This window comes from Pseudophryne corroboree, chromosome 7 (assembly GCF_028390025.1).
Source record: "Pseudophryne corroboree isolate aPseCor3 chromosome 7, aPseCor3.hap2, whole genome shotgun sequence".
Lineage (NCBI taxonomy): Eukaryota > Metazoa > Chordata > Amphibia > Anura > Myobatrachidae > Pseudophryne > Pseudophryne corroboree.
In genome coordinates, this window is record NC_086450.1 from 50,594,151 (window position 1) to 50,620,861 (window position 26,711).

A 26,711-nucleotide genomic window follows, 5' to 3' on the forward strand; every position below is an offset into this window, starting at 1 on the left:
CTACAACTGAGGCTGCCTCCCGTCAGCTCAGGCCCTCAGTTGTGACAGTAAGCACTGACCTAATGAATCCAGCCGGAGACCAGGATCAAGCGGCCAGGCCGATGCAAGAACTGGCAGCCCGACTAGAACATCAGGAGGCTGCACAGGGCCACATCATCCGCTGTCTCCAGGATCTCTCTACTCGGCTGGATGGGATTCAGACAACTCTCCGTGGATCAGGCGCGTCTGGTGCGTCAACCACAGTGACTCCAGCTATAACCCCACCCACCTTACCCATTTCTGCTCCACGTCTTCATCTTCCAACGCCAGCAAAATTTGACGGATCTCCAAGATTCTGCAGGGGATTTCTCAACCAGTGTGAGATTCAGTTTGAGCTACAACCTGGCAATTTTCCCAGTGACCGTACAAAAATTGCCTACATTATTTCTCTTCTCAGTGGCTCAGCCCTTGATTGGGCATCACCGTTATGGGAGAGGTCCGACACCCTGCTATCTTCCTACACTGCCTTCGTGTCAACATTCAGGCGCATCTTCGACGAGCCAGGCCGGGTAACCTCAGCTTCATCCGAGATTCTCCGTTTACGCCAGGGGTCACGTACTGTAGGACAATATCTGATACAGTTCCAGATCCTGGCATCCGAACTGGCATGGAACGACGAGGCCCTGTATGCTGCATTCTGGCATGGCTTATCTGAGCGTATTAAAGATGAGTTAGCTACCAGAGACTTACCTTCTAAGTTAGATGAGCTAATCTCACTCTGCACGAAAGTTGATTTACGTTTCAGAGAGAGAGCAACTGAGCGTGGAAGATCATCTGCTCCAAAATCTTCTGCTCCTCCTCCTCGTCAACTGTCACCATCTAAAGATGAGCCCATGCAACTTGGCCGTTCCCGTTTAACTCCTGCTGAGCGCCGAAGACGTCTCTCCAAGTCTCTTTGTCTTTACTGTGCAGCTCCGTCTCACACCATCAATGCCTGTCCCGAATGTCCGGGAAAACTCCAAACCCTAGCTCGCCCAGGAGAGGGCCGGCTAGGAGTAATGATCTACTCTCCATCTCCTCATGATTGTAATCTCCCAGTGTCGCTCCAAATTGCTCAACGTTATCGGAACGTCATTGCCCTCCTTGATTCCGGAGCAGCTGGGAACTTTATTACCGAAGCCTATGTTAAACGGTGGTCCCTACCCACCGAGAGACTTCCTTCGTCCATTTCTTTAACTGCCGTGGATGGCAGCAAAATTTTTGATGCAGTTATTTCTTTAAGGACTCTGCCAGTTCGTCTGAGAGTGGGAGTTCTTCATTCCGAACTTATTTCTTTTTTAGTGATTCCAAGAGCCACACATCCTGTGGTCCTGGGCCTTCCATGGCTCCGTCTTCACAATCCTACAATTGATTGGACGACTACGCAAATCCTGGCATGGGGTTCCTCCTGTGCTGAGACATGTTTGTTTAAAGTATTGCCTGTCTGTTCTTCCTCCCCCAGGTCGTCTGATGTTCCACCTCCTCCATATCAAGATTTCACGGATGTGTTCAGTAAAGCTTCTGCTGATTTCCTTCCTCCTCATAGAGAATGGGACTGTCCGATTGATCTCGTTCCAGGGAAGGTTCCACCTCGAGGCCGAACTTATCCGTTGTCTCTGCCTGAGACGCATTCTATGGAGGAATATATTAAAGAGAACCTAGCAAAGGGGTTCATTCGACCTTCTTCTTCTCCAGCCGGCGCAGGCTTCTTTTTTGTAAAAAAGAAAGATGGTGGTCTGCGGCCGTGCATCGACTACAGAGGTTTGAACGACATTACCATCAAGAACCGTTATCCTTTACCCCTGATTACTGAGCTCTTTGACAGAGTTAGCAGAGCTACCATCTTTACAAAGCTGGACTTGCGAGGTGCATACAATCTCATCCGGATCCGTGAGGGTGACGAGTGGAAGACCGCCTTTAACACCCGTGACGGACATTATGAGTACCTCGTCATGCCCTTCGGATTGAGCAATGCTCCAGCTGTCTTCCAGCATTTTGTCAATGAGATCTTCAGAGACATTCTATACCGTCATGTCGTGGTCTATCTAGACGATATCCTCATTTTTGCCAACGATTTAGAGGAACATCGTTTTTGGGTTAAAGAGGTTCTGTCCCGTCTCCGTGTCAATCATCTCTATTGCAAATTAGAAAAATGCGTCTTTGAAGTCAAGTCCATTCCGTTTCTAGGGTACATTGTGTCCGGTTCCGGACTAGAGATGGATCCTGAGAAACTACAAGCAATCCAAAATTGGCCGGTACCCTTAACCCTCAAAGGGGTCCAGAGGTTCTTAGGGTTCGCCAACTATTACCGAAAGTTTATACGAGACTTTTCCACCATTGTGGCGCCTATTACTGCTTTCACTAAGAAGGGTGCTAACCCGTCCAAGTGGTCTGAAGAAGCCATGCAAGCATTTCATCTTTTAAAACAAAGGTTCATCTCTGCGCCTGTTCTGAAACAGCCTGACATCGACTCTCCTTTCATCTTAGAGGTGGATGCCTCCTCCGTTGGAGTAGGAGCGGTGTTATCTCAGAGGGCTAAAGATGGCCATTTACACCCTTGCAGTTTCTTCTCCCGGAAGTTCTCCCCAGCTGAGCGCAACTATGCCATTGGCGACCAGGAGTTGCTAGCCATCAAGCTCGCTCTAGAAGAGTGGAGGTATCTGTTGGAGGGAGCTTCTCATTCAATCACCATACTTACAGACCACAAGAACCTTTTATACCTGAAGGGCGCACAATGTCTCAACCCTCGTCAGGCCAGATGGGCACTTTTCTTTTCCAGGTTCGACTTTAAACTCCAGTTCTGTCCGGGCTCTCAGAATCGCAAGGCCGATGCCCTTTCCCGCTCATGGGAGCAAGAAAATGAGTCAGAGTCTTCAGACAAGCATCCTATTATAAATCCGTTGGCATTCTCCACGGTAGGGATGGACTCTACGCCCCCATCAGGGAAAAGTTTTGTGAAGCCGATGCTAAGGAAGAAGCTCATGCATTGGGCCCATGCTTCCCGTTTTGCCGGACATACAGGTATCCAAAAAACCCTGGAGTTTATCTCTAGGTCCTATTGGTGGCCAACTCTGAAAAAGGACGTCTTGGAGTTTATTGCATCTTGCCCAAAGTGTGCCCAACATAAAGTATCCCGCCAGTCGCCTGCGGGGCAACTGGTTCCACTATCCGTTCCCCGTCGACCATGGACCCACTTGTCGATGGATTTCATTACAGACTTACCCATGTGCAACAAGTTCAATACCATCTGGGTGGTAGTTGACCGGTTCACCAAGATGGCACACTTCATTCCTCTCACCGGTCTTCCGTCAGCTTCCAAGTTGGCTCAAGTATTCATACAAGAGATCTTCCGACTCCACGGTCTTCCTGAAGAAATTATCTCAGATCGAGGAGTTCAATTCACAGCCAAATTCTGGCGAAGTTTATGTCAAGTCCTCCAAGTCAAGCTAAAGTTTTCCACGGCTTACCATCCTCAGACCAATGGTCAAACCGAGAGGGTGAATCAGGACTTGGAGGCCTTCCTCCGCATCTATGTGTCCTCCTCTCAAGATGACTGGGTTCAATTACTTCCCTGGGCCGAGTTCTGTCATAACAACCAGTATCATTCTTCATCTGCTTCAACACCATTCTTCACTAACTTTGGATTCCACCCTAAAGTCCCTGAGTTCCAACCGCTTCCAGCAACTTCTGTTCCCGCAGTGGATATCACCTTGCATCAGTTTGCCAATATCTGGAAGAGCGTACGATCAGCTCTGCTCAAGGCATCGTTCAGGTACAAGAAGTTTGCGGATAAGAAGCGTCGAGCAGTTCCTGCTCTCAAGGTGGGTGATCGGGTATGGTTATCCACGAAGAATTTGAGGTTAAGAGTTCCCAGTATGAAGTTTGCACCTCGCTATATCGGTCCTTTCAAGATTGAACAAGTCATCAATCCTGTTGCTTACAGACTCCAGTTGCCTCCCTTCTTAAAAATACCCAGGACATTCCATGTTTCCCTGTTGAAACCGCTGATCTTGAATCGGTTTCATTCCTCACTTCCTCCAACTCCGAAAGTCCAAACTCAACGAGGCGTTGAGTATGAAGTGGCCAAGATCCTGGACTCACGTCACCGTTACGGTCAACTACAATATCTTATTGACTGGAAGGGTTATGGTCCTGAGGAACGTTCATGGACCAATGCTTCTGATGTCCATTCTCCTGCCTTGGTCCGGAGATTCCATTCCAAGTTTCCTCAAAAGCCAAAGAAGTGTCCTGGGGCCACTCCTAAAGGGGGGGGTGCTGTCACGATCCGGGTATCTGGACGCCATTTCTTACCCATCAGATGCCTCCTAAGGCTGGCTCAGCGCTCCAGGACCGGATCCCATCTGTTATCCTGATGTGTACATTCCTGTATCCTCTCCTGTCACTCTGGGACGCTGTCACAGTAAACGCCATATTACACCTGGCATGGCGTCTCCCGCGGCCTCCGCCGCCGTCCCTGAACTTCTGCATGCAGAGTGTCTGAGTGGCGATTACGTCAGCCGCGGCCTCCGCTGTGTCCGCGTGGTTGGATGTGCATCTGTCAGCCTGGCGCCTCCTGTCTCCGGTGGCCGGCGCCGCCATTACTGTTTTCATTACCACATGGATTACAAACCAAACTTCCCTCCAAGTGTCTGCATGGGCGCAGCCATCTTGGATTCTGTCAGCTGATCATTTCCACCAATCTGTTCTCAGTATTGATAATCTGCATAATTGCCTAGCCAATCCCTTCCTTGCTGCAGGTATAAATACACTGTGCCTGAGCAAGGAAGGCGTCAGTGCTTTGGTTGTCAAACCTAGTTCCTGTTTGTCTCTCTCCTGTGATTGTCTTCCAGGTTCCAGCTCCTGTCTCAAGACTTCCACCATAGAGACCCGCACCAGCATTCCACCTGCGGTGTAGCCTGACTCTCCAATCCATTGTGGATTCATCTGTTTCCAGCTACAACATTACCTGCTTCCAGCTCAGCTTCCAGCAGAGTACAGCTTCCCTTAAAGGGCCGGTGTCCTTTCTACACTTTACCACTCTCCACCGGTATTATTATTTCTCCGCTCTCAAGTTCTACATTTCAGTTCATATTTCATCGCTCCCAAGTTCATTTGTTATTTGACTGGTTCCAGCCAGTATCCACTCCGTGCTAACAACAGTCTGGTTCCAGCCAGTATCCACAGCAGCTGTTTTATCTTCAGCAACCCAGCTTTTCCTGGAACACCAGCTGGCACAATCCTGGGTTATCTCCATTGCTACAGTTGGGCCTGGTAAGGACTTTCCATCTAGAAGATTATAAGAACTATCTCACACTACCAGTGCCCTGTGGCTCCTGCCATCCTGTAGTACCCAGGAACTGTATTTATTCTTTGCTGACTTTTACGTTTTCTTTTACTGCTGCTGTGTTGCGGAGTTGTCATAATAAACATCATTGACTTTTATCCAAGTTGTCGTGGTCACGCCTTCGGGCAGTTATTATTCATGTTACTTACATGTCCAGGGGTCTGATACAACCTCCCAGGTTCCGGTACATCTCAGCCCCTACAACTGAGGCTGCCTCCCGTCAGCTCAGGCCCTCAGTTGTGACATGGTGATCGTAATGTGATTGACAGGAAGTGGGTGTTTCTGGGCGGAAACAGGCCGTTTTATGGGTGTGTGCGAAAAAACGCTACCGTTTCTGGGAAAAACGCGGGAGTGACTGAAGAAACGGAGGAGTGTCTGGGCGAACGCTGGGTGTGTTTGTGACGTCAAACCAGGAACGACAAGCACTGAACTGATCGCAGATGCCGAGTAAGTTTGAAGCTACTCAGAAACTGCTAAGAGGTGTGTGGTCGCAATTTTGAGAAACTTTCGTTCGCAATTTTAAGAAGCTAAGATTCACTCCCAGTAGGCGGCGGCTTAGCGTGTGTAAAGCTGCTAAAAGCAGCTTGCGAGCGAACAACTCGGAATGTGGGCCCATGATATAATAGTTGGGTGAGCTTGTTTCCGTTCTAATATGACTTCAGTGTGATGAAATGAATGTTCAAGTGAATTTGTGATTGGAAGATATAGTACAAAGGTCATTTTCTCCGCATCTTCCCTCTGTGTTTCTGGTTGTTGCATTTGTTATAAGTAAATATTTAATAAAGTTTTGCTGTACTGAAAAGAAAAAGGTTCCTGCATGAACAAAGCTTTATTGCAATCATTTCTGCACTGAACAATTAGAGCTTTTGTGAATGTCCATAGTATTTATTCTGCTTAAGACAGGTTTTATTGCTTGGACTTTTTAAGAGTCTTCCCTCCATGATTGAAATATATGACCAGTGCTGCTTCTTTTTTGTTTGGAAAATGGCACTCAGAGAAAAGGTCACTATAGCCGTACAGGTAGGGTTGTCCATCGTTGGTTCAGCCTTCTATGGTTTTTAAGCATTGGATTAAACCATTGATAGTCCCTGGTTGCACATGCATAGACCACAGCCACCTTCAACTCACCTGACTGTCTCCACCTATTATCACCATGACTAGCAAAACTATATAACATTGGTATCAGACCATCGATGGTTGATAGCCATTAGCTGTCAATGGCCATACCTAGTTACAGAATGAGACATTATTTAGAACAGTTTCCATGCTCTGGGCAAATCTTCAGATCCTTATATATTTTATTCCTTTCTGAAACTTTTCACAGATTTTTTCCTGTTTTCACATCTAGCTATAAGAATTAGAAATTATAACTCCCCAAAAAATGTGTGTACCGTTGAATAGAGTTGGTATGATATGTTGACATTTATCATGTAGACAGCGGTGAAATGTCAGAATGGTGACATACAATATGATCCCTAGTGACTTACCTTCTGCTGGTGGCTCCAGCGGTATCTTCTGGGCCTCGGCAGTCACGTTACCATAATTTACGGGTCAGACCTCCGATGTTCCGAAAGGTATTACTCCACTATCCCTAATTCCTACCACTAACTCCCCACTGCAGACTAACCCTCCCCCCCCCCCCTGCAGCCTAACCCTCCCCCCCCCCCCCTGCAGCCTAACCCTCCCCTCCCCCTGCAGCCTAACCCTAATCTCCCCCACAGCCTAACCCCAACCTCCCCCCTGATGTCTAACTCTAATCTCCCCCGCAGCCTAACTCTAATCTCCCCCGCAGCCTAACTCTACCCTCCCCCTGCAGCCTAACCCTAATCTCCCCCGCAGCCAAACCCCAACCTCCCCCCTGATGTCTAACCCTAATCTCCCCCGCAGCCTAACCCTAACCTCCCCCATGATGTCTAACCCTAACCCCCATGCAGCCTAGCCTCACCTACAGCCCAACCCTAACCCCCCCCCCCGCAGCCTAATCCTAAATCCCCCCCGCGCAGCCTACCCCTCCCTTTCAGCCCAACCCTAACCTCCCCCTGCAGCCCAAGCCTTATCTCCCCCCATAGCCTAACCCTCTCAATAACCCTAACCTCTTCTTTGCAGCCTAATCCTAACATCCTCCCCCCCCCGCAGCCTAACCCACCCACCTGCAGCCCAACCCTATCCTCCCTCCACAGCCCAACCCTAATTTCCCCCCTACACCTAACCCTAACCTCCACGTGCAGCCTGCCCCCCCCCCCTGCAACCTAACCCTAACCCCACCCTGCACCCCAAGCCTAACCTCCTTCCCACAGCCTAATCCTAACCTCCCCTCTGCAGCCTAACCCTCCTACCCACAGCCTAACCTGAACCTCCCTCTGCAGTCCAATCCTAATCCCCCCCACCCCACAGCCTAACCTCACCCTGCAGTCCAACCCTAATCCCCCCCACCCCACAGCCTAACTCTAACCTCCCCCTGCAGCGTAAACCTAACCTTCCCTTGCAGCCAAGCCTTTACATCCCCCCCTACAGCCTAACCCTCCCACCTGCAGCCTAACCCTAACCCTCCCCCCCGGCATCCTAACCTCTAAACCCCGAAACCTAATCCTAACATTCTGACAATGTAGACATTTCACCTGCTGGCAGTGTGGACACGTTACCTGATGACACTTTAACAATGACAGAATAATCATAACTGTCAACATTGTGGTGTCGACATTTAGACTACATGCTGTTGAGTGCCATAAAAATATAAACTAAGGAAAAGATGAACTTTGATTTGGAAAGAGGATTCCGGTGCCGTGTACAGTACAATAACCCGAGTTCCCCATCCCGCTGTGAGACTGAGATCACTGCGCTGAAAGCAGAACTGCACGTATATATCATTGTATGTTCTCAAGGACAGACGCAGAGTTTTGATGTGACTCTAGTGTGATTTTTCATAGCCACATTCTCATTTTCAGTTCCTCTCAGCTCTGTTACAGACATACAGATAGCTCCGTAATGGAACCTGATGAATAGCTATGATAAGGCAGACAGTAACCAGCCAGGTGTCTCTGTTAGATAGCTCCCGTCAGCCGGAGACACTCTCCAGGCATTGCCGTACGATTCCCAACGCTGATATCTCTGTTGGAAATGTAGAGAGAAAGCAATTTTGCAACAAGGGATCAGATCCATTTTAGTGCCCGAATTCAGAGAAGCATTGAGTTTTGAAGTTATTGTTGTCATGGGGAGCGAGACCTGAGGGAACAGAATGATGAGAGCATCCAGCCAATCATTTGTGATATGGACACGCCAGGGAGAAATCGACTAGAAAAGGAAACACAATTCATAATTTGTACAATAGGAGCCCGTCTGTGGCGAACAGCTGGAAATGGTGGAAATGATTGTGATTAGCAGCAGAACCGTCTCCAGCTTAACCATTGCGCTGCCATAGAGGTCTCACATTAGTAGACTTGTCATTGCTGGAGCTTGGTCCGTTGAGGCACGTGTGGGTTCTAATTCTCAGTTGCACCAATACTGATGAGTAGGGTGGCTGCGTCCACAGATGCTCAATCGCTCACAGTGGAGGCCATATTCAGATGGAAAATCTGCACCTGCAAGCTTCAATGGGGCAACTGATGGTGGCGCCTAAAGACGCTTCAAGCGGTATTACAGCACTACAGCCACTCACACAATCAGATGCAGGTGTGTAGACCAGGGGAGGGGGTGATACTAGCATTAGCACATAGTCGCAGCCATGACTACAGCAAAGGATGCTAAAAGCCATTCTTCCCAACTGTCCCACATGCACCCGGCATCTGTTCACTGTGATGGGAGAGACTGGGGCCAGCCCAGGGCCACCGGGAGTGCTGGGCTCGCCCTCCGAGTGATGGAAATGGGGCTGTGCCCTCTTTAGGCTACAGTATGCCCCCTATACCGACACATGTGGTGAGTCCTGAGTTTATATCTCATTGTTCCAATACATCGCACAATGCTGTGCTTGTACCAACTAGGGAGCCATAACCCTGCTGACTTTACCAACTGCTATAAGCTGTGTCCCCTCTGATGCGCTCCCTATCTACGTATTGCAGGTAGGAAAGCTGGGGTAATGCTAGCATATGTTATGTATGATGTCCTTCATACCAGCATAGAAGGGGTTGAGTACGAAATCCCAGCAGTCACTATCCAGGATGCAGACAGTGACATCCCGATGGTCAAAATCCCAACTGATCCCAGTATGTATTTTAACCCTGCTCATTCTCCTAACCCTAACTATCCCTGCCCGCAGCCTAACCCTAACTATCCCTGCCCGAAGCCTGACCCTAACTATCCCTGCCCGCAGCCTAACCCTAACTATCCCTGCCCAAAGCCTGACCCTAACTATCCCTGCCCGAAGCCTGACCCTAACTATCCCTGCCCGCAGCCTAACCCTAGCTACTATCCCTGCCCGCAGCCTAACCCTAACTATCCCTGCCCGCAGCCTAATCCTAACTATCCCTGCCCGCAGCCTAACCCTAACTACTATCCCTGCCCGCAGCCTAACCCTAACTATCCCTGCCCGCAGCCTAACCCTAACTATCCTTGCCCGCAGCCTAACCTTAGCTATCCCTGCCCGAAGCCTAACCCTAACTATCCCTGCACGCAGTCTAACACTAACTATCCCTGCCCGCAGCCTATCCCTAACTATCCCTGCCTGCAGCCTAACCCTAGCTATCCCTGCCCGCAGCCTGACCCTAACTATCCCTGCCCGCAGCCTATCCCTAACTATCCCTGCCCGCAGCCTATCCCTAACTATCCCTGCCCGCAGCCTATCCCTAACTATCCCTGCCCGCAGCCTAACCCTAACTATCCCTGCCCGCAGCCTAACCCTAACTATCCTTGCCCGCAGCCTAACCTTAGCTATCCCTGCCCGAAGCCTAACCCTAACTATCCCTGCGCGCAGTCTAACACTAACTATCCCTGCCCGCAGCCTAACCCTAACTATCCCTGCCCGCAGCCTGACCCTAACTATCCCTGCCCGCAGCCTAACCCTAGCAACTATCCCTGCCCGCAGCCTAACCCTAGCAACTATCCCTGCCCGCAGCCTAACCCTAACTATCCCTGCCCGCAGCCTAACCCTAACTATCCCTGCCCGCAGCCTAACCCTAACTATCCCTGCCCGCAGCCTAACCCTAACTACTATCCCTGCCCACAGCCTAACCCTAACTACTATCCCTGCCCGCAGCCTAACCCTAACTATCCCTGCCCGCAGCTTAACTCTAACTATCCCTGCCCGCAGTCTAACCTTAACCACTCCCTGCACAGTCTAACCTTAAGCTCTCCCACCTCCGCAGCCTAACCCTAACCTTCGTCTAGTACCTAACCCTAACTATCCCTGCCCGCACCCTAACCCTAACTATCCCTGCCTGCAGCCTAACCTTAGCTATCCCTGCCCGAAGCCTAACCCTAACTATCCCTGCCCGCAGCCTAACCCTAACTATCCCTGCCCGCAGCCTAACCCTAACTATCCCTGCCCGCAGCCTAACCCTAACTATCCTTGCCCGCAGCCTAACCTTAGCTATCCCTGCCCGAAGCTTAACCCTAACTATCCCTGCCCGCAGTCTAACACTAACTATCCCTGCCCGCAGCCTAACCCTAACTATCCCTGCCCGCAGCCTAACCCTAACTATTCCTGCCCGCAGCCTAACCCTAACTATCCTTGCCCGCAGCCTAACCCTAACTGCTCCCACCTCTGCAGCCTAACCCTAACCTTCGTTTAGTGCCTAACTCTAACCCCAGCACTTACCAACGGGATTCGGCTGTCGGGATCCCGCCTGCTGACATTCTGATGCATTCCAATAGAAGCTACAGATCCTCAAATAACAGATTGTGCATCTGGGATAGTGGTAACAAACTTTGTCATGGAATCTTATGTTGGAGGAGTCTGCACTTAAAACGACTTTGTGTGTTTGGACAACGATTGATCATTGGGCACTAGCCACTTCAATGCTTTCCAATAGTGTTTCTTTGGAATGTTTATGCTGCAGGACTTCCATAAAATGACATCACCTGAAAATGTTGTGAATCCATTGTAACAGAATCTGGCCCTGGATTTCTCAAAATGCCAGATCTGGGCATAGGGTGCAAGGGTGGCATGCTGCCCTCTTTCCTTTTATTAACCACTTCTATTTATTTATCTATACTGGACAGCCTAAGAAAATATTGGTCATTTAAATTACAGATAAAGGGGGTTATTTTTTGACAATGACCCCCATGGGCGCATGCGCAGGTCCCGTCCAGTGCATGCGCCCACATTTAATGCAGGTGAATCTCAGTAATTGCGAACGCCTCTGCCTGATAGGCAGAGGCGATCGAGCAGAGGCAATGCTCTGTTTTCTAGGCAGAAACACAGCGTTGCAGGGGCGGCGCTTAACCAACAGGGGTGTGGTGGCCCGAACAGGGGGCGTGTCATCAGCATTTTCAGGGCAGCTGTGTGATGTCACACGCAGCTGCTCCGAACGAAAAAATGGCTGTGACGGCAGGAGGCATCCACAGTTTCAGCGATCACGCTGTAATTGTGGTGCAATCGCAGTTTCAGCGTGATCGCGGTGTATGGGCGGCAGAGTGCATGCTGGGCGGCCTTGCCCTGCGATGGAAGGCCCCCAGCATGTGATTCAAAGAATTGCAAATTTTTCTAAAAAAGCTGAATTTGCAATCCTTATTGAATAACCCCCAAAATAAATTTTTTTTTTCCTATAGGCTATAGCTAACATCAGTAATGGCCAACCTGATGCAGTCCAGGGGTCACATGCACAGCCTTCTAACCTTCCGTAAGGCAGCGCGTCAGAAGTTATCGCATTAATAAATTGCTTCATTTTTATCAAAGAAACGCACACCAATCCGTAATATCAAATCAGCAGGCACCATAATGTAAGTTTAGCAGGGTCACATGCTATAGCAAACACATCTGATAATTCAATATGATTTCTGGTTGTCCAGATTTCTCACCAGCATCTAAAAGCTAGGTGTAAGGCTAGAACAGGCTCAGCGCAATTCCACAGAGGGGTTTCCATCTGCCAACCTGTTGCACTTGCTGTATTTATGTGTGATAGAAAATGTCTGGTTACATGTTTAGGTGGAACCAAAAATAGGCAACCGCATCACAGCACTCTGGTGCATAACAGGACCTGCCTTACATTCCTTACGTTGCTTCACTGACGTGAGCAGGAGTCATGCAGGGCCAGTTGGTGCCGGCTGGAAGTCCTACTCAGGTGTTAGATGTACTGTTGAGTGCTACATTTTGCAGAAGAAGTCATGTGATGCGAAAATATGTTATCCTCTATTTTATGACCAGCTCAAATTCACTTTGCTTTTATTATGTAATGTCTGCTGGTTGAAGCTCAGTGGGCACAAAGTAGTGATAAGGGCTGGAGCTGATGGGGGTGTAAAGAAGAACAAAGTACAGGTGGGGAACAAAGCATGAAGGAGTTGGGGCCGTAGGAGAACGATCTGGGGGGCTCTCTGTTTCCCAGGAGAACAATCAGGGAGTTCTCTGTTGCCCAGGAAAACGATCAGGGGGGCTCTGCCTTGCCCAGGAGAACAAACAGGGGGCTCCCTGTTGCCGAGGAGAATAAACAGGGGGCTCCCTGTTGCCCAGGAGGATGAGCAGGGGGCTCTCTGTTGCCCAGGAGAACAATCAGAGAGCTCTCTGTTGCCCAGGAGAATGATCAGGGAGCTCTCTGTTGTCCAGGAGAATGGTCAGGGGGCTCTCTGTTGCCCAGGAGAATGATCAGGGGGCTATCTGTTGTCCAGGAGAATGGTCAGGGGGCTCTCTGTTGCCCAGGAGAATGGTCAGGGGGCTCTCTGTTGCCCAGGAGAATGATCAGGGGGCTATATGTTGCCCATGACTGTTACTCTTCTGGCATTAATGGTAATGATTGGCTAAAATTATTATATTTTGTCTGCATTGTTCTATACTTACCAAGATGATGCAGCCCAACATATCTGAGATAGTCACACACTACTGTCTGCAGAAAGGTCCATAACAACATGCTGTCTGCTGGCATGAAAGCATGAGCTTGGTGTACTGTAGGTGGGTAACGTGCTGAACATACTGTGGCGCTGTGCAGTACTGTGTTTGAATAAAGCAGACCTGTAAATGAAACATGTCCAATAGCAGTAATGTGTACAGGTACTCAACAAAATGTGATGCCATTTATGGTGGCAATCTGTGCCAAATATACTACAGCTACCCCCCACTCTCACCAGTCAGTGAGTAAAGTTATACTTAACATATACTCTTATTTTTATTTTCCCAGTGTGGCCTTGCACCCTCGTAAGGAGATCCTGGTAACAGCCAGTGATGACCGTCTCTGGAAGATGTGGTCCATTCCCAATGGAGAGATCATTATGACTGGAGAAGGACACTCTGACTGGCTGTCCGGCTGCTGTTATCATCCAAAGTAAGCAAATGTGTTCCTCCTAATACCTGGTGCCCCACAGGAAATGCAAGACCGGGACCGTAACTAGGAGGGGGGGGGGGAGAGGGAGCGTATGGTGCCTTCACACAGGTTGCAGGGCACTTGTGTAGAGCCACCTGTATGCTACAGGCAGGCTCTCTGCAGTCTGTGGAGCTGCCCAGAGCATCCCGAGTCAGTGACCCCGCCCCCTAGGTGTGACATCATGACCTCACTGGTTTAAGAGGTGGGGCCGGCACAGGGTGCACTGCTGTCTTGTTACGGTGCCGGTCAAGAACTTGACCCAAATATAAGAGAGTGTGAGATTTGTAGTGCTGAGATCTTGCTGATTTAGCAATAAGATGTAAAGTGGAAATTATTAGTTTTTAATTGTTACTTTAAAGCTTACAAATATAACGGCACTTTGTAAATCTCACACTCTTACAGTTGCGTCCACAACTTTCAGTGATCCACCATACACTGTATGATGTATTGCCATGGAGCAGGGGCTGGCTGGCAACTTTTAGCCTGGAGGGCACTGGCCCATAAGTAATGGCGCTATCTTAAATGGAGATTTTTTGTTTAAAAAATATTTATAAATAAAAAAAAATTAGGCCTGGTGTAAATTATCCCAAAGATACTTTATTATAACTTTGTCAGTGCGGCGGCGGCGGCTTCAGCAGAGCTGTGTAGTACTGGAAGGTGGCGGCTGGCCCGTGACCCTTGGCAGTAGCGGGCACATACGCCTCTGCCATGGAGATACTGAGATAACCGCTATGGGGCTCATGTAAAGATGCATTTTGGTTTTTTAGCCATAGTCCCGGAAAAGCCGTTAATTTCACCGACAAAGATATCTGTTCTTTTCCACTTATCCCTGATGTCTCTGTTACTTTCAAGGGTAGCCTGAGCCTGGTGTTTGCTGACAGTGTTGATCTTAGTTTGTAACACATGAAAGATCAAAGTTTTGCCAAGTCCAAATATCTTGTTTGCTGGGTAGCCCAAAACCAGTTTATTTAATAACGATGGTGTTCAGTGGCTACATCAATTATTTTTTTCCCAGGGCTTTTCTGTGCGAGACACAGTGAAGTACTCTGATGTTAATTGGGTTTTCTAGATGATGATCTATCAGGGGATCAGCAAAGACATTATCCGTTAGCAACCAGACACAGCGCTCAGAGTCCTTTCTGCTGTCCGTAATCCCCGGTAACCTTCATGCCGCGTAGTGTTACCGTCTCCTCCTAAAGGTATTTACCACTGATATCAACTCAATCAGAATTCTACTGTGCGATGGAGAACAATTCATCGCATATTGCTAAATAAACATTCCTGCCACCCGCCCCTTCTATTATTAGCGGGATAAAATACTGTGTTTGAGAACAGCTGGAAAATAGAACACAGACCGTCGCAGAGAATGTTAATCAGATTTTGATAATACATTGTTACCATGGCGTCCATTGACTCAGACACACACAGGAAGCCTCGGAAGATTTTCTCATTAGTGGACAGTCTGTAATCCTTTCAAATAGCCTTACTCTATATTCTTCAATTATCGAAATTAAAGTCAAGCACCATTGTGGCTGCACATTGTTTAAAAAAAAAAAAAAAGAAGAGAGAGAGAAATAAATGACAAATGTTTAATCAACAAATATGTTTCGTACAGATAATACGACCTCTTTATTTTATGTCGGTTTTTTTTTTTTAGAAGGGATCTATCGGCCCCCAAACACAAACACATTACTGACTCCTATTCAGAAATGTACGCAAAATCCATCGCAGCTGCGAATGTGTACGCCAATGTCACAGCTGCCAGGCTTTGTATTGTGGCGCCCAGCGGAGGCATCTGAGATCCGCAACCATCGGACACACATCGCTTGATAATCGACCAACGGTCGTGTAGAGTGGTAGATGGAATTGAGACGGTGGAGGTATTCTGACTGCGTGTGGGATGCTGTCGCAGGCGGTGACACGACCCCACAATGTTCGCAACATGCATTTTAGTAACCAATCCTCCCCCGTTACCACACACAAATGGTGCCTCTCTGTCCGTCAATAACTTTTCGAATAAATCCTTACGGTGACCACTGTCACAAGACCATCGCGGCACATGAGGAGTGCGACTCCGACACTTGCGCAGTGGCACAAAATCGTCCTTGCGTCCATCTCTGGATCAGAGGTCATTCTCAAGGGATCTCTTGCAGTTGCTGGCATGAGAGTGGTTGAAGTGATAATTGTGATTTTATTGGCTGATACTGTACCTGCGATTTTATTGGCTGATACCTGCAATTTTATTGGCTGATACCTATGATTTTATTGGCTATAATACCTGCGATTTTGTTGGTTGATACTTGTGATATTGTATGTAGGCATTATAAAACAAGCTGTAGTAGAAGATGAATATAAAAAGGTCATGGAAAATGGAGGCTGGAGTATACAGTAAGGCGGGGGATGGATAGATTAGGCAATACTGAAAGTTACAGATATACAGTAGGTCACTGCTTTATTCAGTTAACCCTTCTTCCTGCCCCCCAGTACACAATGCCATGATTGGCTGCATTGTACAGCGGGTGCAAGGTGGGAACCATCTGGGCTGTAACAGGGTGATAATCCTTCCCGTGCCAGCTCCATGAGGGGGTGGGGCTGCTGACACCATGAAGAAGTTGGGAGCAGGGACGGCTGATGCTTACGCAAGGTATTGTACGCGGCTGTGCAGAGCGCCGGACAGGTGAGGGTGCTGCGTCCGTTTGGTGGGACTTGGGGGCTAATTCAGACTTGATTGCTAGGCTGCGTTTTCGTACAGCGGGCGATCAGGTCTAAACTGCGCATGCGTATGCACCGCAATGTGCAGGCGCGTAGCATGGCTACAAAGCGGATTGCCGCTTAGCGATGGGTTTGTGTGAAGGATCCGTTCGCACGAGCATTCACAAGGAGATTGACAGGAAGAGGGCGTTTGTGGGTATCAACTGACCGTTTTCTGGGAGTGTTTGGAAAAACGCAGGCGTGTCTAAGCATTTGCAGGACGGGTTCCTTACGTCAATTCCGGTCCTGAATAGGCTGAAGCGATCGCAGCTACTCAGAGACTGCACAAAATCTGTTTGCACAGCTCTGCTACACAGGCGTTCGCACACTTGCGCAGCTAAAACACCCTCCCCTATGGGCGGCGACTATGCAAACGCAGGACTGCAAAAAAAAAACTAGCGAGCGAACAGGTCTGAATTAGCCCCTTGGAGCTGCCTGACAGAGAAACATGAACTCGGTGCGGACAGAGCTGGAGATGAGGAAGGGAGTCATATGGCTTGGAAGAACATGGAAGCATCACTGGGCGCTGGACTTCTGCTGCCGGTGAGTGCCCACTGCCTGCTGTGTACTTTCTGTGCCATGTGTGTATCTGCAGCCACACTGAGAAGCACAGACCAGGCTACTGCGCCGCACACAAAGATGGGAACAGGCCATAGCTAGCTTTACCAGGGTACGTCACCCCTGCCTCAGTCACCCACTATCTCCCTGTCACCCCTGCCTCAGTCACCCACTATCTCCCTGTCACCCCTGCTTCAGTCACCCACTATCTCCCTGTCACCCCTGCCTCAGTCACCTACTATATCCCTGTCACCCACTATCTCCCTGTCACCCCTGCTTCAGTCATCCACTATCTCCCTGTCACCCCTGCTTCAGTCACCCACTATCTCCCTGTCACGCCTGCTTCAGTCATCCACTATCTCCCTGTCACCCCTGCTTCAGTCACCCACTAGCTCCCTGTCACGCCTGCTTCAGTCACCCACTATCTCCCTGTCACCCCTGCTTCAGTCACCCACTATCTCCCTGTCACCCCTGCTTCAGTCACCCACTATATCCCTGTCACCCCTGCTTCAGTCACCCACTATCTCCCTGTCACCCCTGCTTCAGTCACCCACTATCTCCCTGTCACCCCTGCTTCAGTCACCCACTATCTCCCTGTCACCCCTGCTTCAGTCACCCACTATCTCCCTGTCACCCCTACTTCAGTCACCCACTATCTCCCTGTCACCCCTGCTTCAGTCACCCACTATCTCCATGTCACCCCTGCTTCAGTCACCCACTATCTCCCTGTCACCCCTGCCTCAGTCACCCACTATCTCCCTGTCACCCCTGCCTCAGTCACACACTATCTCCCTGTCGCCCCTGCCTCATCAGTCATCCACTATCTCCCCGTCACCCCTGCCTCTGTCACCCCCTATCTCCCTGTTGCCCCTGCCTCATCAGTCACCCACTATCTCCCTGTCGCCCCCGCCTCATCAGTCACCCATTATTCCCATGTCGCCCCTGCCTCAACAGACAACCACTATCTTCCTGTTGCCCCTGCCTCATCAGCCACTCACTATCTCCCTGTCACCCCAGCCTCATTAGCCATCCCCTACCTCCCTGTCACCCCAGCCTCCCCAGTTGCCTGCTAGCTCCCTATACCCTTGGGGGTGCAATTGTGTGGTCATGCCCCTTTCTTGTGAGACCGCACCCAGTTTTGTGATGCGTAGGGTGCTTAAGCTGTTTTGCTCACCCCTAGTTACAGCCCTGGGCACCATCAAAATGTCAGTAAGCATATTTATTATCTTTTGCTATTTCTCACACACTTCTGGCCTCTTTTAGGGATTAAAGCCTGCTAAAGGCTGCAAATTTATATCTGGACAGTTGTGTACTGTACAAATATAGGAGGGTTTTATGTAAAATGCTGTCTGCTTTTGCATATATTCAGGGTTGCACCCCATCGCAACGTTCTACCTTTTGGTTCCTACAGAGTCTCCTCACTGCGAGTAAAGCTGTAGGCCACATCCTTAGGAAGAGCCAGACAGACGTTTTCCTGCTCCGCAGCCCCCCCGGCACTTCCGGTTTGTCATAAGCCAGGAGTGCATAGACTTCCTGCTACAACACTGCATGTATTACACACTGGAAGTTTTATTTTTTCATTGAGATTTCATCATGTATAACACAAACACAACCATACACAACTAAACCTGTTGGAACATTTTAATTTGCTCCCTGTAGTGCAGCATGATTTTGTCAAGATGCAAAATTGCATTTCGGGGCTGGGTTCATTCTTATGTATAAATAAATGAGACCCTATGTATCATTTGGCCTCAGGTTTGGTGATAAAACATGTGCAAAGTATCTGTTACAGGATTATATGTTGCATGGATGTGTGGTGTATCCTTAGATAATGAAAGAATCCACCTCCTCATAGCTAGCAGAGCCTCAGGGTTCCGTGCTAGTCACAGCAATGTTTTAGGAGATAGTTAGCTCTGTTGGCTCTGCACCTGACGTTCCTGCAGGCATTACAGCATGGAGATGTTTGCATGTATAATGTAGTGGTGATGTAGCTATTGGGTAGTAGCTAAAGAAGAGAACAAAACATTAGTTTATAGATCCCAACCTCCCCAGTCCAAGAGCATGTCTTTACTGATTCATGGTCCTCGTCATGCCTTTCCTCACATCACTTTCTGCAGTCCCTGTAGTGCAATGACAGACAGCACGAGAGGAGTAGTGACAGGACTGGAATGGGAAGTATTTTCCCTCTAATTATTGTCCCCGACCCTCTTTAATGCAGAGTGGCTGGTGACTAGAGCAACCAGAAGTGGGTTTGTCGATAGAACCCCTTTCCCGAAAGTTTACATCCAAATGTTTTTTTTTTTAAAGAATCATAGACAAAGAATCATACACATATGGCGTTTCTGAGGTTAGGAGCAGTGCATGAAAATGGGTTTTGTGTAAAGCACTGGAATTATGTTATAGCCCTCAATTTAAGTAATAACATAATGTTTAATGTTTAAAAGTTTTGCAGAAATTTAATTTTATATTTGTACTGGGCTATCCATGTAGAAAACATTCAGAGAAAATAGGGTAAGGCTTAGTTTAGGGTGGCAGGGAGTGTAACCTGAATTTTCCTGATTTATCAGTATGGATTGGGGGGTGATATATAAGGTCTACATGAGACTGCTGAAATGTTGACATGATAGCACGTCAACAAACCATCCCTGGTTGTCTAGTGGTGACTTATCTGCTCACAGTGGCATCTACAGCTGTGTCTTCCGAGTCCCAGTGGTCAAGTGTGTAGCATTTCCGGCACAGACCTCTGATGTGACAACGGTACAGGCAAGTATTCTTCCCATAACCCTAAACCCTACCCCTAAATCTCCTCCTAATGCCTAACTCTAACTCCCCCTTCTCCCCTGCACCCTAACCCTGAGCTCCCCCTAGTGCCCAACCCTAACCCACCCTTCCCATAGCCTAACCATAATGTTGACATATTGCCTTTTGAGCATGTCTGCATTTCATATATCAACATTCTGAGGATGTCGACATGTTGTCTGTTGATTTTTCAACAATGCCAACATCATAACTGTATAATGACTTTATCATTATGGATTTTTGTCCAGTATTAGATGACCTGCATAAAGATCGAGACTAAAGCAAAGCAGTGTTAGTTTTGGGTGGGAGATACGCTAGAATGTGCAGTACTGTATGTGTAATATGAGTTCAGGATTACATATGGTATGCCGCTGTTGATATATTCCTGGAAACGTCCATCGTATGAGCAGAAAAACAACCTTCTGTGAATTGGAGGCCCTTAGGGTCATGGCAGGCGCTCGCAAAACAGTGACTTCAGAAACTCTGCTAAATGTCAGCACAAAGCTGTGTTTCTTTAGCCCAAGCTAAACAAAGCAGCATTTCGCTGCATCTCAACTGTGAAGAAGGATTTCACAGTGCGGTTTGACCTCACTATTTGAAGGTCTTATTCATCTACACAGAGAGGCAAGGACAAGCAATTCTAGCCTTGGAGAACTTCATTGAATATGAAGACCGCAGTTAAATCCCCAGCTCTGTGTGTCAAGAGCCTCCACATCTCCATGGCTGTTTTGGAAGCCCATGGCCAATTAACAGGAAAGGGAAGGAAACCTCTGCTAAAGGATATGTGAAGTTTTAGAAATGGCAGAAAGGTATATGGGTGGGTGACCGCCAATGGAAGCATAATAATACATAGTAATAGTATTTCTTCTGGCCAGAAAACAATTCTGTTTGTAATTCTGCATTGTTTAATACAATGAAACTGCAAGGTCATCCGATTATTTTCAACATATCTCACAAAAATAATGTAGTGATTGTAATGTCTGTTGTTGTGTTTGCATATTTTCTAGCAAACATTATATATATATATATATATATATATATATATATATATATAAAAACAAACCTTTTAGCAGTCACCACATGGTCTCTGGAATTTCATTACTCATTCCTCCAATATGATACAATACAATAACAGATTGCATCGAATTGTTTGATTCTTTCAACAACATCACTATTCAAAAAGATCTTTTTTTTTTAGAAACGCTCGGCCACATTTTTGCATCCGGCCTCGTCCTGAGCTGAGTGCAGGCCAGGTATTCTTTTCATGCTTTAAAGAAAATTGCCTACGGTAGAGTTTCATAAATGCGGTCCTCAAGGCACCCCAACAGTCCAGGTTTTAAGAATATCAATACTTAGGCACAGGTGACTTAATTAGTGCCCCAGTCAGTTTGGTTATTCCATCTGTGCACAAGCATGGATATACCAAAAACCTGGACTATTTGGGGTATCTTGAGGATCACGTTTTGGAACCACGTTTTTGATAGGTTGGGAGGCACACATCGATAAATCATGAATCGTAAATAGGGTAATGAGGGGCTACCAACAGATAGAGAGTATTATTATTATTATTATTATTATTGGCGGCATATGGACAATTCTTGCATATATTGGGCATGTAGAGGACTCTGGCAAATATTGGACATGTGGAGGACTCTGAGGGTATATAATGGGGCATGTGGAAGGGACTGATGACACACAAAATGGATTGTGTAGGAGGCTGATGGCATGTGTTGGGATTGTGGAGAGTTCTGATGGCATTTAAGGGGCATGTGGAGGAGTCTGATGTCATATAAGGGGCATGTGGTGGGGTTGGATGGCACAAAAGGGGCATTGTAAGAAGTCTGATATATATTGGGCATGTGGAGGCATTTTATAGCATAAAAGTGGATTATGAATCTTCTGAATGCAAATAAGGTGCATTGGATGTGTCTGATGGCATATAACGGGCATCTAAAAGCTTTATTTTATTTTATCATTTTTTTAATACTTTCTTTTCATCTGTATCATTGTCATTTTAAATATTTGAAGGTGATTGCTTTTCTTTACAATAATTTGTTCAAATAAAATATTTCCTACTAAATCACCTCATCTGACCAGCTTCATTATTTATTCAATCCACAGCACAGCATACACCCTTTAAGAAGGGTGGTGGGTCCTTGCCCCAGATGCCTTGGTGGGACTTGAACCCAAGACCTCAGTGCTGTGAGGCACATGGTCATATATGCTGTGTTATTCTCTTTCATACATCATTTTTTACTAAAATGCCATTTGTTATGGATCCAACACCACAGAACCAACATTAGTTCCTATTAACACGGTTGAATGATTTATGTGAATATAGCAAATGATTCTAGCGATTGGCATTTGTTGTCTGCGTTTTGTTTTTGTGAAGCATTAAATGTTGCTAACTCAGGTTAGTGCCTTTCCGTTTAAAGATGGATAAAGAGAACCTTGAGAATTCTCAATAAACCAAAACCTGCTGACAGAGACAAGAAATTCTATTAACCGTTGAGAAGTTAGAGTTTTAGGAAAGTAGCAAGGGCAATCCTTCTGGGTTTTTTTTTTGCACACATTGAAAGATTACCTAGAACAGTAGTTACGGAGCGCGATCTTCCTTCTATGTGCATCAGACTGTTTCACGGCGAAGAGAATTCTATTCACTGAACTGTAAACAAAGTTTACTTTTCATTAGAAAGCAACAGTTTCTGTATTTGTTTTGCCTAAAAATTTTAGAAATTTGCATAAATTAAGTGAAAAAGATGTATATTACAAACTCTAGAGAAGAGATGGCGTGCTACTAACTAATTACCCACAGATGGCATATGAAGATTGTTTATTTGATTCTGTTGTTGCAGAATCTTCTATTAATTTGGCGCTTTCGCGCTCATAATAACTGACACCATCATGAATATGGATGACGGCTGGATGATTCAATCTCTTACATCTTGCAACATTGTTACCTAACAAGTGCTACGATGATTATCAAAAAAGGCGTGTTGGGCAAGGGGAAGGAGGCATCTCCCATTGATCAGTCTTACAAATGGCTACCTGTCACATTTATTTGGTTGGACCTGGCTAGATAGAGAGAGATCTATAGAAGATACAGGACACTGCTTTACAAACGTCTGAACAGTCTTTCTTAATCGCTTGTCTAATGTTATAGGACAAAAATGTCCCCAAACTTGTTATTTTTTTTTTAATGATCTAGTTATGTAAATATTAGCTCTTTATACCGGATTCAGTTAGCGCAGTGAAGTCTTTTTGTTGTAACTGTTTAAAGCTCTTTCCTTAGACACAGGGCCGTAACTAGGTGTGTGCGGAGGGGGCACCGCACATAGCGCTGCAGGGTAGGGGGCGCTGTTGGTGGCACTTGTCAACTATTTTAATTACTTTCACTTGCAGCTTCCCCCCTTTTTGAAGTCCAGCATCTCCTGACTGCCTCTGTCTCCTACCCTGACCCCTTCTGTCGCTAATACCTATACAACATTCATGAACTAAACTTGAGATTTCTTTGTTACTCAGTCACACTTTATTACATTTCAAGATGCTGAAAACCCGAGATTCGAACCCATTGCCTGTGGCATTGCAGTCAGACAATTTATTCATTGAGCTTACCTGCCCTGGCATAGAAAGTTAGATAATTCTAAGCTACAGAACTCTAACTATTTGAAGCTTACCTTGTACTTTGAACAGCAGCATTGCGGCTGAGCAGATCTACGGTATGTAGTATGTGTCTGCAAGAGATCGGATGCATACATAGATCTGCTCACTTGCAATGTTGATTATGTTTTTACAAAGTACCAGTAGCTTCATATAGTGTTCATTGGTTTTATGTAGGATCAAATAGGTCAATTTCTGGTCTCGCCTCCACTGCTTCTTGGAAGGGTTTCGGAATGTTTAGCTGATGGTTAGAACGTAGTCATTCATCATGTCGACCTGAGAATGCCAATATGGTTATAATGTTGTCGTGCAGACATATTCAGCTTGTTGACATTGAGCATGTCGGCACTGGCGAAATGTCGATGTGCTAATAATACCATCAGTCGGTGATGCACCTTTGTCTGTTTTATCATGCAAATTTTTATTTAAATATAGTGAATACTCTTGATGAATCTGATGTAAACGCAGGTCGGCTGTAATTGCTCCGGCTTTGTGTACACAGACAAATATGCACATATTCGCACCTCTGCTGTGGGACTGCCCCTTCTGCTGTGGGACTGCCCCTACCCATCCTCTGGTGTCATAGCGTCATCACTATCAGCGCGCGCTTGTACCAGCCCTATACTACTTGCAGAAGAACCATCTAAAAACCATATCTCTCAACTGTACTTATTCCAGCGGGACAGTCCCGCTATTCGGACACAGTCCCGCTTTCCCACCCACGGGCAGCAGTGTCCCGCGGGCAGGGGGGCAGTTGGGGAAGCCTTTGATCACCCGCTACTCTGCTTTGCAAAGCAGCGAGTGATTTCTGAATAGATGCCATGCACACCTGCATGACATCTATTCAGTGCTAGGAGGGGAGCAGGGGGCTGACCAGCTGCTCGGGGAGTGCTGGGCACATCCCCCAAATTATGGAAAACGAGTCCTTGGCACATTGCCACGCCCCCTTGGCAGTCACCATGCCCCTCCCACTCAAGACTACTCCCCTTTGTCCCAACCCAGTGGACTTTAAAGTTGTGAGGTATGTGAAAACAGGTGTAATTATGCTTAGGTGCAACTCTATCTAGACCTGTGGTCCCCACGCTCGGTACTACTTAAGTCAAGTGTGCCCAGATATGGTTATCCTTAAAACCTTGACTGTTAGGGTGTCATAAGGATTGAGTTTGGGAACCTCTTGCCTAGGCCGCTATTCTGATGGCATGCCCTCACTGACCTTAGCCTATGTGAAGATACCACGTTACTGCCCAGTTACACCCCTTCAGTTACATTTTGCAAACAATTCTCCATAGCCCATAGTGGATTATAATTGGTTTCGGCACATGAACAGAGCTGAAACGCATGAGATACGCACGGACTTGCATTCACCTTTGCATGATCAGCCCTCATATCCAATCTAGTGTTGCGATAACGGTGTTCAATAAGTCAAGCAACCATATGGGGAAACAATTTATTTCACAGTAAGTGCTGGAAGTGTCCACCGTTCTGTGCGTCACACAAATGGACAATGCTAGTCATGTTCTTGATCTCCCTTTGCAATGTTTCCCGTTACATTGCATGAACACAGTTCTGAATGCTCGCTTGCAACCCTAGAATACTATGTGGGTGAGTTGCGTAGGCAGCATCCTTCAGGTACCCACACAAGAAAAAGTTGTGGGGTACTAACTCCAGCGATCACGCTGGCCACAGCCCCTGTGAGATCCGTCATTACGGAAAACACTCTTCCAAGTAAACCATAGTGTTTCCGGCTGTATGCGCATTGGCATTGTCCTGTTGAGCAACTGTTCCGTACTCTTCTATGAAGGTCTCCTGCGTTAGCGCATAACTCCCGCAGTAGATGTACTGCGTGACAATGTATATACGTTGCTGCAATGTGTACCCCTTGGGTCCTCCGTTACGGTTATTAATGTTCTTCACCACCTGGAAAAGAAGAAAACTTTTACATGTGTTTCCCTATAAGGTTGCGTAACTTTCTGAATATCCTGTACAAAGTTGGATCCAGTACACCAATGAATACAATTGCTGTTCTATAGTTGTTGGCTTCAGTAAGGTTCCTGCTACTATAAGTTGTCTTGAACAAATAATACATTTTAATGTTAAGTATTATGTATGGAAAAAAGTATCTTCTAGCAACTAAGATAGACAAGAGCACTTATATAAGAATGTATTTATCACGTGCTTCTTGGATGAACACTCTCTCTCTCTCTCTCTCTCTCTCTCTCTCTCTCTCTCTCTCTCCTTCCTGTATCTCTCTCTCACCTTACATACTGCAAGATTTCTCAGACTTGTGCTAGCAGCAAGATAGTAATTGGATGGTCTGACAATATCTACATAATGTAACAAGCAGTATGTAGCCCTAGACTTGACCTCTGCAAAACGGATTCTTACAGTGTAAAACTTTGTCTTATGTAACGGAGATATTTAACAAATAAGCCACGGTGCAGCCATTAAGTACAAACTCGATAGAGCAGTCCATTGCATTGACCTCAGAAATGTTTTCCAAAGCTTGAAATTGCTTAATTGGTTCAAGGGTCGTCAATTTCAAGATGATTGTGCATCTCTGAACTTTAATCTATTGTACAAACTCTCTATGTAAGAAATACTTATCCCTGGCTTCTGCTTCACTTTTGCTTCCTTGAAACTTCGAGAACAAAGTGATACTACAGTATGTGCAAGAAAGAGCGAGCATGTTGCTATTTAAATCTTTTCTAATGAAACTATATTAAAAAAAATGTATTGCAGCATAGGTGGTCATTCCGAGTTGTTCGCTCGTTGCCGATTTTCGCTATGCTGCGATTAGTTGCAAATTGCGCATGCGCAAGGCACGCAGGGCGCATGCGAGTAGTTATTTAACAAAAAACTTAGCTGTTTTGCTGTGGCTTCTGCGGCACTTTTCAGTCGCACTGATGTTCGGTAAATGATTGACAGGAAAGGGGCGGCAACTCAGCGTTTTCCCGGCATTTGCAAAAAAATGCAGGCGTGTCAGGGAAAAACGCGGGAGTGTCTGGAGAAATTGGGGAGTGGCTGGCCGAACGCAGGGCGTGTTTGTGACGTCAAACCAGGAACTAAACGGACTGAGCTGATCGCAATCTGTGAGTAGGTCTGGAGCTACTCAGAAACTGCAAAGAATTATTTAGTAG

The 26,711-nt window shown here is 47.0% G+C and overlaps 1 protein-coding gene across 4 annotated transcripts in view; it reads left to right on the plus strand.

The window, feature by feature from the left end:
* Positions 1-26,711, plus strand: part of SPAG16 (sperm associated antigen 16) — a 1,801,610-nt gene that overhangs the window by 898,988 nt on the left and 875,911 nt on the right. For all 4 annotated transcript variants that reach the window (XM_063933150.1, XM_063933149.1, XM_063933151.1 and 1 more), the window contains one exon: positions 13,624-13,767. In XM_063933150.1, coding sequence (XP_063789220.1) covers positions 13,624-13,767 — 144 coding nt within the window. The remainder of the gene's footprint in view (positions 1-13,623; positions 13,768-26,711) is intronic.